We start from the raw sequence: 18020 nt of genomic DNA on the forward strand, positions 1-18020 counted from the left end.
ATATTCCGATATTGTCCAACTCTTAATTACCGATTCCGATATCAACCGATACCGATATATACAGTCGTGGAATTAACACATTATTATGCCTAATTTTGTTGTGATGCCCCCGCTGGATGCATTAAACAATGTAACAAGGATTTCCAAAATAAATCAACTCAAGTTATGGAAAAAAAAATGCCAACATGGCATTGCCATATTTATTATTGAAGTCACAAAGTGCATTATTTTTTTTAACATGCCTCAAAACAGCAGCTTGGAATTTGGGACATGTTTTGTCATTCTTGTTTGGTGTGGGTTCACAGTGTGGCGCATATTTGTTACAGTGTTAAAGTTGTTTATACGGTCACCCTCAGTGTGACCTGTATAGCGGTTTACCAAGTATGCATTGCATTCACTTGTGTGTGTGAAAAGCTGTAGATATTATGTGATTGGGCCGGCATGCAAATGCAGTGCCCTTAAGGCACGGCCCCAATATTGTTGTCTAGGTGGAAATCGGGAGAAATTCGGGAGAATGGTTGCCCCGGCACTGAAATTCGTGATTCTCCCGGGAAATTCGGGAGGGTTGGCAAGTATGACTGGGAGACGCAACTGCTCTGTACTTCTCCCTATGTCCGTACAGCGGCGTTTTTAAAAAGTCATACATTTTACTTTTTGAAACCGATACCGATAATTTCCGATATTACATTTTAAAGCATTTATCGGCCGATATTATCGGACATCTCTAGTCACAAGTTGAATATAAGTTTGGCTTGCACTGACGTTTTAGCCTAATTGCCTGCCCGAGTGTTTAACCGCTGCAATTTTGGCCACCGTCATGCGGGCAATGTTAGTATTTCTGGTCATGGACCATGAGTTTCATTTTCATAAGTACCGAACACAGTAGGAATTTATATGACCCAATCCACAAAACCTTTTCCACTTGTGAGAAAAATAAATAAATAACTAACACAGAAAGTTAACTCGCGTCACACAACACACTCATGCTCATTAAACTTTCTGGACATTCTAAAACATGTCATATTTTGAAATTAGACCCATATTCAGCAAAACCACTACAATGCACAATGGGAGAATGCTAAACACATTTTAGCTGCTTAAATATGTCTGATTACAAAACTTTGAGGTTGTCCCTGAAGGTATAAACAAGGTACAAGTGTAACTTTCACATACTCTTAATATTCAGTGTTATATCGTTTATACCTCATAATGCAGTGTCGTCACGGTCTGGGGGTGTTAAAGTTGAAGTAATGCTGTTCAGTCTGTTAAAAGGAAATCCAACTCTAACACATTTTACATTTTAAAGCTGCCAAAAATTTAATTTGTTAGGAATTATTTCGTTATGTAATACAAACAATTGTTAATAATATTTAAAAGGTAGAAAAAAAATATCCTACTTTACTCTGGAAGTACAACAAACAAATTGAGGAAAATGTATTGGCCTCTATTTTCTAGTATGTATTTATTGTTTGTATCAGGCCCTCGGTGGGGATGCTTTATACATCCTGAATAATGTATTTCCTTCTGTTCAGGTACTTCAAGGTGTTGATTCAAGAAATGGATCTCAAACTGGATCTGGGATTTCTTTTTGCCGTCCTGGACATGTTCAGCCCCGAGGATGCCAGCGCCGTGACCGCATTGCAGAAGGTGCAAGACTCCCACGAGTAGTTATTGACATACAAACTGAATGCTTTTATCAAGGTTCTATGATTCTTTCAGGTGGAACTCTTTGAGAAGGATGTGGAGTACATCAAGACGGAGCTGAACCACGCCTCCGTTGCTGACACAACTCCCATTAGCCTCTTTGAGTATTTCCACATTTCCCCCATCAAGGTATGGAGTGAATTTCAGATAAAAAATCACCAAAAAAAAACAAAATATCACTTTGTTCATGAGTCGCATTTGCGTCTTCAGCTTCATTTAAGTTTCTCTTTGAGCACCGGCGGTGAGGACGGCTTGAAGGAGAAGAGAGCCAACGAACTCATACCCATTCAGTCGCTCAACCTGCTGCTGAAGAGCATCGGCGCCACGCTCACCGATGTGCAGGACGTCGTCTTCAAGTACGCAGCCGCAAAAACTGACGCGCTTCGGTGACTTTTGTTTTTTGACTGACCGTCATTGCTTGTTTATGCCAGGCTGGCCTACTTTGAGTTGACCTTCCAGTTCTGCACCACGCAGCAGCTCAACTGGATGGTCATCAGGCATTATTCCAAACAGGTCACCATACTGTTTACTTTATGCATCAGGCTACTTCCTGTAAACCGAAGAAAATAGACTTGATGGCATAGTGACTCAAACTGCCAAAACACATTCATATGCCATTATTTCAGGCTATAAAGCAGATGTATGTGCTGGTGCTGGGCCTGGACGTCCTTGGAAATCCATTTGGGCTGATCCGAGGGCTGTCGGAGGGAGTTGAAGCCTTTTTCTACGAGCCCTATCAGGTGAGTAAAAACTTTACGACTCATCATTTACACATTTTTTTTATAAATGACATCATCTCTTCATATACCACTGCAGATTAAAAAAATAAGAACAGTCCAACAAGTGCTAGATAAACAGTACCGGTATTGTCATGTTTTTGTATGGGGGTTCCACAGGGAGCCATCCAAGGACCAGAGGAGTTTGTGGAAGGGATGGCGCTCGGAATGAAGGCTCTGGTGGGCGGAGCTGTAGGTGAGCAAGTACACTTTCTATACACAGAGAGATATAAAAGACAAGCAACATCATAGAAAAGTATTTTTTTGACTTCATATTGAATGAGTTGTGGGGTTTCTTAAAGGGGAACTGCACTTTTTTGGGAATTTTGCCTATCGTTCACAACCATTATGAGAGACATGACGGGGAAGTTATTATAATTTTTTTGGTTTCTAAATATTAAATAAATGCGATCAAAAGTTTGCTTTCAATGGAGCCTATAAAGCCCTTAAAAAAACATCCAAACATCTCCGTTGAGGTTTTATATACATGATGTAAGTATATATGTAATGTAGTGACAGGTAATGTAGTGACAAGCTCATTTATAATCACATTTATTATTTACGTTTTTTGATCATTCTAAGCATACACGGCGCATTAATTTAGAAAAACACATCACAAAGTTTTTTTCTCTTCATCACGGATTATTCCTCACTGCAGACTTCATGAGAGCCAACAAACATGATGATAAAACATCACTTACTGTGCAACGTCTGCTTTCATTAAGATGCCGACTGCTGGGATGGTTATACATTCCCATTTAGGTGAAGAATGACTCATAATCCTTATGAAGAAAAGGGGGCTGGGGGACCAAGTGTCTTTTCGTGTCGTTCTTGCCAGTTTCGGGTCCTAAATGGCTCTCAAAGTGTACCAATTTGTCGAAATACTTACTCAGATGCTTTCTGTCCAGGTGAGATGCATGATTTATGATCTAGAATACTCTTACAGGGAGCAAGGAAGCGAGAAAGATGCAGACCAGGTTCGATCCCCGCTTCTGCCATCCTAGTCCCTGCCGTTGTGTCCTTGGGCAAGATACTTTACCCACCTGCTCCCAGTGCCACCCACACTGGTCGAAATGTATTATATAAATATAATTAACTTCACTTCACACGGAAGTGATCACTGCGCCAATAGTTTGTCTGCGTTAGCGCTTATGATAACAATATCACTAATATTTTGTTAATATTCAAATCAAGAAATGTAAATGGAGTATTGTTGGCGGTTTTTGAATGGATTTTGAAAGAAAATGTCCATCCATTGTCATGTCTTTCATAATAATTGTGAACGATAGGCACAATTCCCAAAAAAGTCCAGTTCACCTTTAACTGAGGATACTGCTTGTTACAGTGATACAGTTTTCATTGGTAATCCGTTTTTAAAGGTCCGATGATAACTGAAGCAATTTTTCCAATAAGAAATAATGTAAACCCAATTTATTTGTCCCAGACAGCCAAAAATTAAACACATTTAGAGATAATTATAGTTTTACGTACAGAAAACAAGGTGAAATACATCTAAATGAACATCTAGCATCACTTTAATCTTTTATTGAAGACTCATGTTGGTAAAACACTTTTGCTTATTTTGGTACGAGTTCTTTCTTGAATTTAACAATGTTTCTCACCATCTTCATCAAAATGCTGTCATTTGCAACTTTTTTGGCCACGTAGTTGCTTATTTTGGAATCATATTTTAAACAAAAAGTCACCAATGGGTGGTATTCTTTGTTTGGACACTTGATTCCGCTGAATAATGCAAGGGTAAACAGACACACTGCAAAAAGTCAGTGTTCAAAAACAAGAAAAAAAAATAAAAATTAGGGGGTATTTTATTTGAACTAAGCAAAATGATCTGCCAATACAACAAGAAAATTCGGCTTGTCAAGACTTACCAAAACAAGTTAAATTAGCTAACCTCAATGAACACAAAAATACCTTAAAATAAGTATATTATCACTAATAACAAGTGCACTTTTCTTGGTAGAAAAAAAAGAGACCTTTTTGCTCAATATGTTGAAAAATATTCTTAAATTAAGTAAATGCTAGTGCCATTATCTTGACATAATGATATGCGCTCGGCATCATGATTTTTTTTTTCATGCTCGAAGTAAGAAATTATTACATTAAAAAAGTAGTTTTATACTTGTGAGTGTTGATGACACAGCTTTGCAACAGTTGATATTCTAGTTTCAAGCATGTTTTACTCAAAATAGGTCATAAAATCTCAGCAACAAGCTGTAATATCTTACTGACATCAGTCAGGACCAAAACCCTTAAAACAAGTAAAACACTCTAACATAAAATCTGCTTAGTGAGAAGAATTATCTTATCAGATGGAAAATAAGCAAATATCACCCTTATTTGAGATATTTAATCTTACTTAGATTTCAGTTTTTGCAGTGCAGGTTTGTCAATTAAAGTGCCAAAAGATTCTCAAATGAATAAATGACTAACTGCGCCACAACATAGGGGGCATCGCTGGCGCCGCCTCCAGGATCACAGGTGCCATGGCCAAGGGGGTCGCCGCCATTACCATGGATGAAGAATACCAGCAGAAGAGACGAGAGGCCATGAACAAACAACCCAGCGGCTTAAAAGAGGGTCTGACCAGGGGCGGAAAAGGATTAGTGTCTGTATGTGCATACCTTTTGTCTGATCTAGTTCGCCATCGAGAAGGAAATGCTGACACTTTGCCATGTTTTCTTGACAGGGATTTGTCAGCGGGATTACAGGGATTGTTACCAAACCCATTCGAGGTAGGTTAAATTGATTTTGTTTGTGTTCACCTTCACATTTAATCAGTGTTGGGACTAACGCGTTACAAAGTAACATGTTACTGTAACGCCGTTAGTTTCGGCGGTAACTAGTAGTCTAACATGTTGTTTTTCATATTTAGTAACTCAGTTACCGTTACTGCGTTATTTGACGTTATTTTTTATGTAGTAACGGCTAAAAACAGAAGATCTGAGTGTGTTTTATTGGAGAGTTGCAGTGTCGTCCTTCTAAATCTTCCTGTGTCACAACGGGGACAAGAGAAGAGGCGCTGTGTGTGTGTCCGGCATTTTGAGTTAGGGTTGCGTGTATTTACAATGTATGTTCAGGGTTAAAAACAAAACAAATTGTGCGCAAGCAGCAGCATTCGTGAGGGAGGGGCAGAGAGCGAGGGAGTGGATTCATTTATTGATTGAGACTTTCATTAGTAGATTGCACAGTACAGTACATATTCCGTACAATTGACCACTAAATGGTAACACCCGAATAAGTTTTTCAACTTGTTTAAGTTGGGGTTCACGTTAATCAATTTCTTTCAAACTGTCATTGCTCAAAACATAATATTGAATCAAAATCAATGTTATTACGAATTATTGACCTATCCAAATATTCCACCTTGAAAAATATTTTTGGTGGAAGATTTTGCATATTTTGTGTGTTTGCCATTAAAACATAGTTTTGTTTGACAAAAAAGGGTGGAAAACAAACAAACAAAAAAACAACATAAAAAAAACTAAAACATTTTGGTGTAGACTCCAGAGATTTAAGCGTTAAATATAAAATGTATGTATGCCCTGGCACACCATTATCATCATTTCATGACCCAAGCAAAACACTTTTTACACTTTTATACTGAAATAAATACACCTACAACTTATTAAATAAAAACATAGAAAAAACTACCAGCAGTGGTAAAGTTTAGATCCATGAAGGAAAGAAGAAAGTGAATGAATGTTTATAACTGAATACATTTCCTTAAGTATACAAATTTGTCGTCTTTTTTTATTATTTCTTTTAATGAATTAACGTTTATAACAACCTTTTTCCAAAACACAATATAGAATGTGAGATATAACAGGATATTGCATACGTTTATCTTTTTTTTTTTTTTAAACGCTTACAAGAAAGTGGGACCCCAAAAATTTACTGTAGGACCCCATTTTTATGACTTGATGGGGTCCCTGGGACCCCATTTTGAAAATTCCTAGCGCTGATCAACAGATTGTATTATTCTCCAGTGCAATAACAGTACTGAAATGAAGGCTAAAAGGGAATTAATGGGAGCTTTAAAAAAAAAAAAGTAACTAAATAGTTTTTTTCACAGTAACCCATTACTTTTTGGTGTAAGTAACTGAGTTAGTAACTGAATTACTTTTGAAATAAAGTAATGAGTAGCTGTAACTAGTTACTGGTTTTCAGTAACTAACCCAACACTGCATTTAATTGATCTTTTTTGGCGGTGTTATTCTGCAGGAGCACAAAAGGAAGGAGCGGCAGGCTTCTTTAAAGGATTCGGTAAAGGTCTGGTTGGTGCCGTCGCCAGACCCACAGGAGGCATCATCGACATGGCCAGCAGCACGTTTCAAGGCATCAAGAGGTCGGTTCTCTTCACAAGCAACACTGAGTTGTGCATATGACATGCAATCAATACATGTATTTTTTGTTGTTGTTGTCTTTAGTGCGGCAGATACTTCGCAAGACATCGGATCTCTGCGTCCTCCTCGCTTCATCCACGAGGACGGCGTCATACGGCCATACAGGCAAAGGGAGGGCATCGGCAGTCAAATGCTGCAGGTAGTAGTACATCCTCCTAACTATGATTTGACACAACCAACATCGCTGCAATCTTTTGAAATCCACTGTTGTTTCATGTAGCCGCAGTTTGTACTTCACACACACATACAGTAGTCAGGCTTGGTCAAGAGATAGGACTCAGATGCAGAGTAGGGAATAATTCGGCAGGCTTTTATTTTGAAAGCTTCCTTTCACCTCCAGAGTCAGGGCAATTCAATATATACAATAACTAAACTAGTTGGCGAAAAAGGTTCCAAAAAAAGGAAGAACCGAAAAACACTCCGAAAGGAGGAAAACACAAAAACAATGACGAACTATACTTGGCACCGTATATACTATGAAACTTATTATAAACACAAAACGCTCCAACAGGAAGAAGAAACAATGGCTATGAAAACTTCTACACTTTCTCAAATCTAATAAAGGTTAACAAAAAATGTCACTCAAAAAATTGAGGAAAAGGAAGAACTGTAAGAAAAACTGAAAACTCACTGCTTCGGCTGAAAAACTCAATAACACAAAATCACTCTGTAGTGATGGGTCCGGCAACACCGATGCATCGGCGCATGTGTCGAGCTCATAGAGCAAAACCCTGTGTCGGTGCGCGTACCGCTTTTAGAAAATCACGTGACCGATCATGAGCTGTTTCGGTCACGTGACCGATACGCAATCTATGTCGCACTGACGCCTCTGTGCCCTGTGAGCGGGTCTTTTCTACAGCCGGAGAAATAATAACTAAGAAGAGAAATCGTCTAAAATTGAATACGTTAGAAAAACAGTTTTTTTTAAATAAAAATGTGTAAAAAAAAAAAAAGAAATTCCCAGTCCACAAGCATCCTCGTTCACAATACGTTCTCTTAGATTTCCATGTTATGATACATGTTCACATTATTTATTGACTGTATCTAAAAAAGATAAAAATATATTTTTATTTAAATGAAGATATGAAATAATCCTAAATGAAATACAATGACATGGTTTATATTATTGTATACACTAGGTCATAAAATCAGTGTCAGTTGAGTCGGTCCATAGGTTGCCTGTAGGGATTTTTAATGTCCAGCAGATGTCAGTATTTAGTGACACAGTATCAATACAGTTTTGCAATGTGTCGAAACGCTTCATGACACCTCATCAACCCATCACTATCACTCTGCTGAGAAGGAGAAAAAGAAAACTCAAAATAGCAACGAAGGAATTCAGGATCAAGGTATACAAACACGAGACGAGGCAAGGCATGGACAGGAGGCTAGAGAGGCACAAATTAACGAGACGATCTGGCACAGAACAAAGGGAGGCGTGGGCTTATAAAACACATGAGGGTAATGGGGAACAGGTGGAAACAATCATGGGTCAGGGATGACGTCAGACTGATGACACAAAAGGAAGGGCAAGTGACCTGAAACGAGAGGAGTTACTTTTCAAACTAAAACGTGCAATTCACAAGACAGAAGAAACCATGACAAGACATCCCTCACCGCGGTGTGATACCGCCCTTCACAGGGCCTGTTCAAAGATGTCTATAAAACGTGAATAATGGACATGAAAATGCCTCATTTTGATACAGTACTCTAATCCCTATAACATAGCTTTCTGTTATTTAAACACATTTTACATGCAATTGTGCACAGAAACAGTTACAGGCGTATGGAACACAGTAGAGGTTTCAAAACATTTATTTTCTATTAAATCGCAATTCTGTTTTGTAACGATTCTTAATCGATTCAAAAAATCAAAAATCGATTCTTTAAAAAAATGTTTTTATCTTTTTCCAAATGTATTTTTATTTTTATCTGTCCTGTCCAGCCACTCAGGCAAATCTTATTGCTGATGTAGATGCCCATATCTGCTGTACACATTTACCTTCAAATAGAGAAGTGTTGGATACTTCTCTTGTTGCCTTATTTGTGCAATGCAAAAACTGAAATCTAGGTAAGATTAAATATCTCAAATAAGGGTGATATTATTTCTGTCTGATAAGATAATTCTTCTTACTAAGCAGATTTTATGTTATAGAGTGGTTTACTTGTTTTAAGTGTTTTGGTCCTAAATGATCTCAGTAAGATATTACAGCTTGTTTCTGAGATTTTATGACCTATATTGAGTAAAACATGCTTGAAACTAGAATATCAACTGTTGCAAAGCTGTGTCATCAACACTCACAAGTATAAAAATGCTTTTTTAAAGTAATTATTTCTTACTTCAAACATAAAAAAAAAAATCATGATGCCGAGTGCATATCACTATGTCAAGATAATGGCACTAGCATTTACTTCATTTAAGAATATTTTACAACATATTCTTCTACCAAGAAAAGTGCACTTGTTATTAGTGAGAATATACTTATTTTAAGGTATTTTTGGGTTCATTGAGGTTAGCTAATTTTACTTGTTTTGGAAAGTCTTGACAAGCCAAATTTTCTTTTTTCTATTGGCAGATAATTTTGCTTAGTTCAAATAAAATACCCCTAATTTTTGTATTTTTTTCTTCTTTTTGAACACTGACTTTTTGCAGTGTATTTTACTTTATTAAATATTTGGGGAGCATTTTGTTAAACTAAACCTGTTTTCTTTTAAGGAATATAAAGAACTGTCAGAGCTGTTTGTCTATGTTATGGTGAAATGTAGTTAATCATAGAACTGGCACCCAATGTGGTTTTTTTTTGTGTGTTTTTTTTTTGTGGGGTTTTTTTTTTCCCCTTCATTTTTTTTTTTAATTTTTTAATTTTTATTTTAAACAACATAAAAAAAGACACAAGATACACTTACCATTAGTGCATCAACCCAAGAAAACCCTCCCTCCCCCATCCACACTCATTTACACAAAAGGAGCTATCTCTTTCTGTTATTAAAAACTTCTGGTTCCTACAATATAGAATAATACAGTCTGCAAGGGATACAGTCTTTAGAGCACACATGATTGTGTGTGCTGCTGGGCCACTAACATTTTCATTAATTACTATTTTTTTTATGTAATTGTTTTTATATTGTTTTACTTTCTTTTTTATCCAAGAAAAAGTATTTTTATTTTTTATTTTTTTTATTTTTTTTACCTTTATTTATTTTTTATTTTTTATTTTTGTCATTTATTTATCTTATTTTATTCCACATAAAATAAAAAAATTAAAAAGATAAATAAAAAGTTATTAAAAAAATAAATAAATAAATAAAACAAAACAAACAATGTGTTTAGGAACGCCGTGTGTTCTTTGTGGTGTTGTGAAATGGAATGTGACCATATGCAAGGTATAGTGAGCTGTTTGAAGGGGTTTTATTGCTTGGTTATAAGTAGGAATGTCCGATAATATCGGACTGCTGATATTATCGGCCGATAAATGCTTTAAAATGTAATATCGGAAATTATCGGTATCGGTTTCATAATTATCTGTATCGGTTTCAAAAACTAAAATTTATGACTTTTTAAAACGCCGCTGTGTACACGGACGTAGGGAGAAGTACAGAGCGCCAATAAACCTTAAAGGCACAGCCAATCACATAATATCTACGGCTTTTCACACACACAAGTGAATGCAAACCATACTTGGTCAACAGCCATACAGGTCACGCTGAGGGTGGCCATATAAACAACTTTGACACTGTTACAAATATGCGCCACACTGTGAACCCACACCAAACAAGAATGACAAACACATTTCGGGAGAACATCCGCACCGTAACACAACATAAACACAACAGAACAAATACCCAGAATCCCTTGCGGCACTAACTCTTCCGGGACGCTACAATATACACCCCACCTCAACCCCGCCCACCTCAACCTCCTCATAGTCTCTCTTAGGGAGAGCATGTCCCAAATTCCAAGCTGCTGTTTTGAGGCATGTTAAAAAAAATAATGCACTTTGTGACTTCAATAATAAATATGGCAGTGCCATGTTGGCATTTTTTTCCATAACTTGAGTTGATTTATTTTGGAAAACCTTGTTACATTGTTTAATGCATCCAGCGGGTCATCACAACAAAATTTGGCATAATAATGTGTTAATTACACGACTGTATATATCTGTATCGGTTGATATCGGTAATTAAGAGTTGTACAATATCGGATATCGGTAAAAAAGCCATTATCGGACATCTCTAGTTATAAGACAAGTGACTATTTCAAACATGTGTTTAAGTAGCTGGCTAAGCACGTTTAGTCTTTTGAGCAAATATTTTGGCCGTGTTTATATTTGTTTCCTCCATCGCGGACATTGTAGAACAGAAATAGTGGAAGGAAGAAGAGGGGTTAGATTTTTGGCTGACCTTCTCTCTTGTCATGTCCACAGAGGTACTTGGCCCTCAGGGACTTCAGTGACTGGGAGGATTTTTGGGATGAGGAAAGCAGCTAGCCAATGGAAGATCTAGTGTAGCATCTCTACTCGCTCTAGTCTTTGCCAGTGTTTAAAAAGATATATTTTTTTGCATTATTATTAATGATTGCTGTATTATTTATTTAATATGTATGATTTATGTCCCTTTTACTTTGTCATCTTTTCATCCTCAAACTTCTGCATTTGTTGACATCCTCCACTATTGTTTTCCTTGTTCACCATCACTTTCCAATAAAGTGTTCACATTTTCAACCTCCACCCGCCATTGTCTTTGTTTCACCCTCCATTTTTTTTCCACATATTTAAATGTCCTCATCAACGTTAAATAAGTCAAACTCTTGTCAGGTTTGAGTGTTAATGGTGACTTCCTGTCCCTGTCTCGCTCCAGAAAATCGAGAATGGGCGTTTTGCTAAATACAGATACTTTGCTCACGCTAACGTCAACGACTCCGACTTCTTCATGATCACCAAGAGGTGAGTGCTCACTCCGAGTTGAATCATTCGTCTTCAACACGAGGAATAATTGGAACATATTATTTTCCTGTGCAGGGGGATTTTCTTCGTGACCACGGGAACGTTTGGTCAACTGAACTGCGAGTGGCAGTACTTGTTTGACGAGTTCACTAAGGATCCCACCATCGTGGAAAGCCGCCGTCTTCGCATCGAGGCTAAGGTGAGCGCTACCATAGACATGCTCATTTTACAAAACCCAAAACCAGTGAAGTTGGCACATTGTGTAAATGGTAAATAAAAACAGAATACAATGATTTGCAAATCCATTTCAACTTATATTCATTGAATAGACTATAAAGACAACATACTTAACGTTCGAACTGGAATGGTGATGGTATGGGGGTGTATTAGTGCCCAAGGCGTGGGTAACTTACACATCTGTGAAGGCACCATTAATGCTGAAAGGCACATACAGGGTTTTGGAGCCATCCAAGCAACGTTATCATGGACGCCCCTGCTTATTTCAGCAAGACATTACCAAGCCACGTGTTATAACAGCGTGGCTTCGTAGTAACAGAGTGTGGGTACTAGACCGGCCTGCCTGTAGTCCAGACCTGTCTCCCATTGAAAATATGTGGCGCAATATGAAGCCTACACTGCAAAAAGTCAGTGTTCAAAAACAAAAATTACAAAAATCAGGGGTATTTTACTTGAACTAAGCAAAATTATCTGCCAATAGAACAAGAAAATTTGGCTTGCCAAGACTTTCCAAAACAAGCAAAACTGGCTAACCTCAATGAACCCAAAAATACCTTAAAATAAGTATATTCTCACTAATAACAAGTGTACTTTTCTTGGTAGAAAAAAAAAGAGACCTTTTTGCTGAATATGTTGAAAAATATTCTTAAATTAAGTAAATGCTAGTGCCATTATCTTGACATAATGATATGCGCTCGGCATCATGATTTTTTTGTACATGCTTGAAGTAAGAAATTATTACTTTAAAAAAGTAGTTTTATACTTGTGAGCAGGCACGTGCACATGATTATAGAGGGGCAGGGGCTCAAAGTCAGAAAAGGTTTTTTGGTCTTTTACACAATATGGAAATTAATGTAAAATTAAATTTGCTAATAGGAAGCTAACTACTTAGCTGTGTGTCCTTTGTAGGTAAAAGTGATTGCCATTTCTTTTGTGTCAACAAATTATTGTCTTAATGAGTTAATTCACATTATCATAGGCTTGGAAGACATGAAAAGCAACAAAACACTGGTTTATTATTAGGCTATTTATTGTTAAAGATAAGCACTTTAATATTGAACATTGAACAGTGCAACATGAACTTTGAAAAAAAATACTAAAATAAATACACAAATGGAAAAAACTTCAATGTGAAAATCTGTCCTTCTTCCCTTAACTTGATGAAAACACCATCAAGTTGTAACTTATGGTCTTTCTCACTTTGTCATGTGATCCGCCGTAAACACAGTGCATTTTATTTTGAAAATTAACCCGGTGTTTTATTTTGTATTTTGTACACTACTTCCTGTCCCGCACGATCCGCTCTGCTCTGTGCGGAATTGATGCGCCGTGCTCAATTGATGCGCCGTGCTCCGACGTCCGGCAAAAACAGAAGCTGACACATTGAATAATAAAATAATACAGCGTTTTTCTGAAATATTACCCATATTAGATGCTGAATAAGTGGACGGCGACTAGACCATAACTCACAGGTTCAAGTTGCTCCACTGTCACGTCTCCTCAGGGGCGCAGTTGGCTCTCTCTCCTCTCACTTACTCACTCACTCGCCCTCTCTCTCTCTCTCTCTGGCGGAAGCGGCAGGCTCAAACAACCCGGTATTACAAGAAAACGTGGAGTTTTTGTACCGCTGTTTTTTTGGGTTTTTTTTTTTAACATCCCTGACAGGAATTTATTAATGTTGTTTAAAGAAGAAAAAAACCACACACACACAGGCAGAGGGCACTTTTTAAGACGAGGCAAAAAAGGGCAGGGGCTCAAGCACCCATAGGGCCCTATGTGTGCACGTGCCTGCTTGTGAGTGTTGATGACACAGCTTTGCAACAGTTGATATTCTAGTTTCAAGCATGTTTTACTCAATATAGGTCATCAAATCTCAGCAACAAGCTGTAATATCTTACTGAGATCCTTTAGGACCAAAACACTTAAAACAAGTAAAACACTCTAACATAAAATCTGCTTAGTGAGAAGAATTATCTTATTAGACAGAAAATAAGCAAATATCACCCTTATTTGAGATATTCAATCTTAGATTTCAGTTTTTGCAGTGTACCCAGTTGCGACGGACCTAATCCGTAGTCAGGGGCACGTTTCACTGCTCCCATTCTGTGATGACGTCCCAAAAATGCTCGCAAACAAAAAAAGGCTCACTTAGCTCAAGTGTCTCAAGATTTGCTGAGTCCTCACAGGATGATGCTCATGCTTGTTCTTAATCAGCTGTATTAACCAATAGTCCACTTTTCTTCCTTTTGGCGTTTGTTTTTTAACACACATTGACTTTTCTTGCAGGAGCGAGTAAAGTCTGTGTTTCACGCCAAAGAATTTGGCAAGATCATCAATTTTAAGACGCCCGAGATCGCCACGGTGAGTACCAACTCCTCTCTCTGGTTCTTTCTGGAAGACTTAGAATGTTCTGACGTGTTGTATTCTTTGGGTGGGGGGGCTTTTTCAGTGGGTTCTTGCTAAACTGGAGGACGCCAGGGAGAGGTTACCCAAATACTGACCAGAAAAACAACACACACACAAAACACTCACTAAAGAGCTCATACACATCACCAGTGCCTTTGTTTGAATGCATGTCTATTCTGTGTTGTGTTTTGTGTGTGTGTGCGTGCATGCGTGCGTGCGTGCGTGTAAGAAGAGTTTTTGAACAAATTACATTTTAAGTTAAGAAACAGCTCTTGTCACATTAAGGGAATAATCACATTTATTTTTTATTTCACACACTCATTGAACTATTTTTTGGATTGGATGGACACGGTATTTTTTATACACATTTTTGCATACACATGCCATTTTTTTTAAACTGTATGCTGTATATTAATCTAATATGTATATACACAAATACGGTATACAAATATTCATCCACATAATTAACACTGTAATTTCAATGAGTTGTTTTATATTGCACATATGCAAGGCCAAGTAAGTTTCAAATAATGCTAATTATATTATCAACATGTTTTTTTTTATTATTTATGCTTGGGGTTTATGACTATCTGGTGTATATTTTTTGGTCTACATTGCAATGGCTCATTCTTTGAGTTCAATAAATGATTAGCATCTCTTCCCACCGCTTTATTGTTGCTAATTCTATGCAAAACTGCACCATAATGACTCTAAATAAAATTGTTTATTGGTGATGTTTAGCACAACCTGGAGTCATTTATTTGAAAGCTGAATAAATGAAAAGGCATCAACATGGAAGAAGAAGCCCACAGTGGAGGTAAAAACTCCCACCCACCTGCACACCCGACATCCGGCATCTGTAATGAAATCTGTTTTTATTTTATGGATTTGCAAAAGGGACAAGCGGTAGAAAATGGATGGAAAAATACATTTTTAAAATTTGTTTTAGTCCCAAATTTTATTTAAATTTTTTGATTAAAAATAAAATATAATAGCAATGACAGTATAATTAAAAAAATGTCTGGAAAAGTGCTATTTAAATCTAATTACTATTATTATTATGATTATATTTAAAAGTTTAAAAGTCCAGCACCCCCGCCACCCCAAAAGGGACAAGCCGTAGAAAATGGATGGAAAAATACATTTTTAAAATTTGTTTTAGTCCCAAATTTTATTTACATTTTTTGATTAAAAATAAAATATAATAGCAATGACAGTATAATTAAAAAAATATGTCTGGAAAAGTGCTATTTAAATCTAATTACTATTATTATTATGATTAAAAGTTTAAAAGTCTAGCACCCCCCGCGACCCCAAAAGGGACAAGCCGTAGAAAATGGATGGAAAAATACATTTTTAAAATTTGTTTTAGTCCCAAATTTTATTTACATTTTTTGATTAAAAATAAAATATAATAGCAATGACGTATAATTAAAAAAAGATGTCTGGAAAAGTGCTATTTAAATCTAATTACTATTATTATTATTATTATGATTATATTTAAAAGTTTAAAAGTCTAGCACCCCCCGTGACCCCAAAAGGGACAAACGGTAGAAAATGAATGGAAAAATACATTTTTAAAATTTGTTTTAGTCCCAAATTTTATTTACATTTTTTAATTAAAAATAAAATATATTAACAATGACAGTATAATTAAAAAAATATGTCTGGAAAAGTACTATTTAAATGTAATTATTATTATTATTATGATTATATTTAAAAGTTTAAAAGTCCAGCACCCCCCGCAACCCCAAAAGGGGCAAGCGGTAGAAAAATGGATGGAAAAATACATTTTTAAAATTTGTTTTAGTCCCAAATTTTATTTACATTTTTTGATTAAAAATAAAATATAATTACAAAGACAGTATAATTTTAAAAAATATGTCTGGAAAAGTGCTATTTAAATCTAATTACTATTATTATTATATTTAAAAGTCCAGCACCCCCCGCGACCCCAAAAGGGACAAGCGGTAGAAAATGGATGGAAAAATACATTTTAAAAATGTGTTTTAGTCCCAATTTTTATTTACATTTTTTTATTAAAATTAAAATATAATAACAATGACAGTATAATTAAAAAATATGTCTGGAAAAGTACTATTTAAATCTAATTACTATTATTATTATTATTATGATTATATTTAAAAGTTTAAAAGTCCAGCACCCCCCGCCATCCCAAAAGGGACAAGCGGTAGAAAATGGATGGAAAAATACATTTTTAAAATTTGTTTTAGTCCCAAATTTTATTTACATTTTTTGATTAAAAATAAAATATAATAGCAATGACAGTATAATTAAAAAAATATGTCTGGAAAAGTGCTATTTAAATCTAATTACTATTATTATTATTATGATTATATTTAAAAGTTTAAAAGTCTAGCACCCCCCGTGACCCCAAAAGGGACAAGCGGTAGAAAATGAATGGAAAATACATTTTTAAAATTTGTTTTAGTCCCAAATTTTATTTACATTTTTTAATTAAAAATAAAATATATTAACAATGACAGTATAATTAAAAAATATGTCTGGAAAAGTACTATTTAAATGTAATTATTATTATTATTATGATTATATTTAAAAGTTTAAAAGTCCAGCACCCCCCGCGACCCCAAAAGGGACAAGCGGTAGAAAATGTATGGAAAAATACATTTTAAAAATTGTATTTACATTTTTTGATTAAAAATAAAATATAATTACAATGACAGTATAATTAAAAAAAATATGTCTGGAAAAGTGCTATTTAAATCTAATTACTATTATTATTATTATTATTATTATTATTATATTTAAAAGTCCAGCAGCCCCCGCGACCCCAAAAGGGACAAGCGGTAGAAAATGGATGGAAATATACATTTTAAAAATGTGTTTTAATCCCAATTTTTATTTACATTTTTTTATTAAAATTAAAATATAATAACAATGACAGTATAATTAAAAAAATATGTCTGGAAAAGTGCTATTTAAATCGAATTACTATTATTATTATTATTATTATTATTATTATATTTAAAAGTCCAGCACCCCCCGCGACCCCAAAAGGGACAAGCGGTAGAAAATGGATGGAAAAATACATTTTGAAAATATGTTTTAGTCCCAATTTTTATTTACATTTTTTTATTAAAATTAAAATATAATAACAATGACTGTATAATTAAAAAAATATGTCTGGAAAAGTGCTATTTAAATCTAATTACTATTATTATTATTATTATGATTATATTTAAAAGTTTAAAAGTCTAGCACCCCCCGCGACCCCAAAAGGGACAAGCGGTAGAAAATGGATGGAAAAATACATTTTTAAAATTTATTTTAGTCCCAAATTGTATTTACATTTTTTGATTAAAAATAAAATATAATAACAATGACAGTATAATTAAAAAAATATGTCTGGAAAAGTTCTATTTAAATCTAATTACTATTACTATTATGATTAGATTTAAAAGTTTAAAAGTCCAGCGACCCCAAAAGGGACAAGCGGTAGAAAATGGATGGATGGACACAAAAGTACAAAGTTGAAGTGTATGCTTTTA

The 18020-nt window shown here is 35.4% G+C and overlaps 1 protein-coding gene across 1 annotated transcript in view; it reads left to right on the forward strand.

The window, feature by feature from the left end:
- LOC133632957 (intermembrane lipid transfer protein VPS13A-like) overlaps window positions 1-15224 on the forward strand; it is an 83864-nt gene extending 68640 nt beyond the window's left edge. The window contains 14 exon segments of the mRNA XM_062025822.1: window positions 1533-1647; window positions 1720-1833; window positions 1915-2060; window positions 2136-2217; window positions 2331-2444; window positions 2601-2676; window positions 4947-5110; window positions 5188-5233; window positions 6723-6846; window positions 6929-7043; window positions 11762-11847; window positions 11923-12046; window positions 14371-14445; window positions 14534-15224. Coding sequence (XP_061881806.1) covers window positions 1533-1647; window positions 1720-1833; window positions 1915-2060; window positions 2136-2217; window positions 2331-2444; window positions 2601-2676; window positions 4947-5110; window positions 5188-5233; window positions 6723-6846; window positions 6929-7043; window positions 11762-11847; window positions 11923-12046; window positions 14371-14445; window positions 14534-14584 — 1432 coding nt within the window. The 3' untranslated portion in view covers window positions 14585-15224.
- The last annotated feature ends 2796 nt before the right edge of the window (window positions 15225-18020 follow it).

Source organism: Entelurus aequoreus, linkage group LG17, assembly GCF_033978785.1.
Source record: "Entelurus aequoreus isolate RoL-2023_Sb linkage group LG17, RoL_Eaeq_v1.1, whole genome shotgun sequence".
Classification (NCBI taxonomy): domain Eukaryota; kingdom Metazoa; phylum Chordata; class Actinopteri; order Syngnathiformes; family Syngnathidae; genus Entelurus; species Entelurus aequoreus.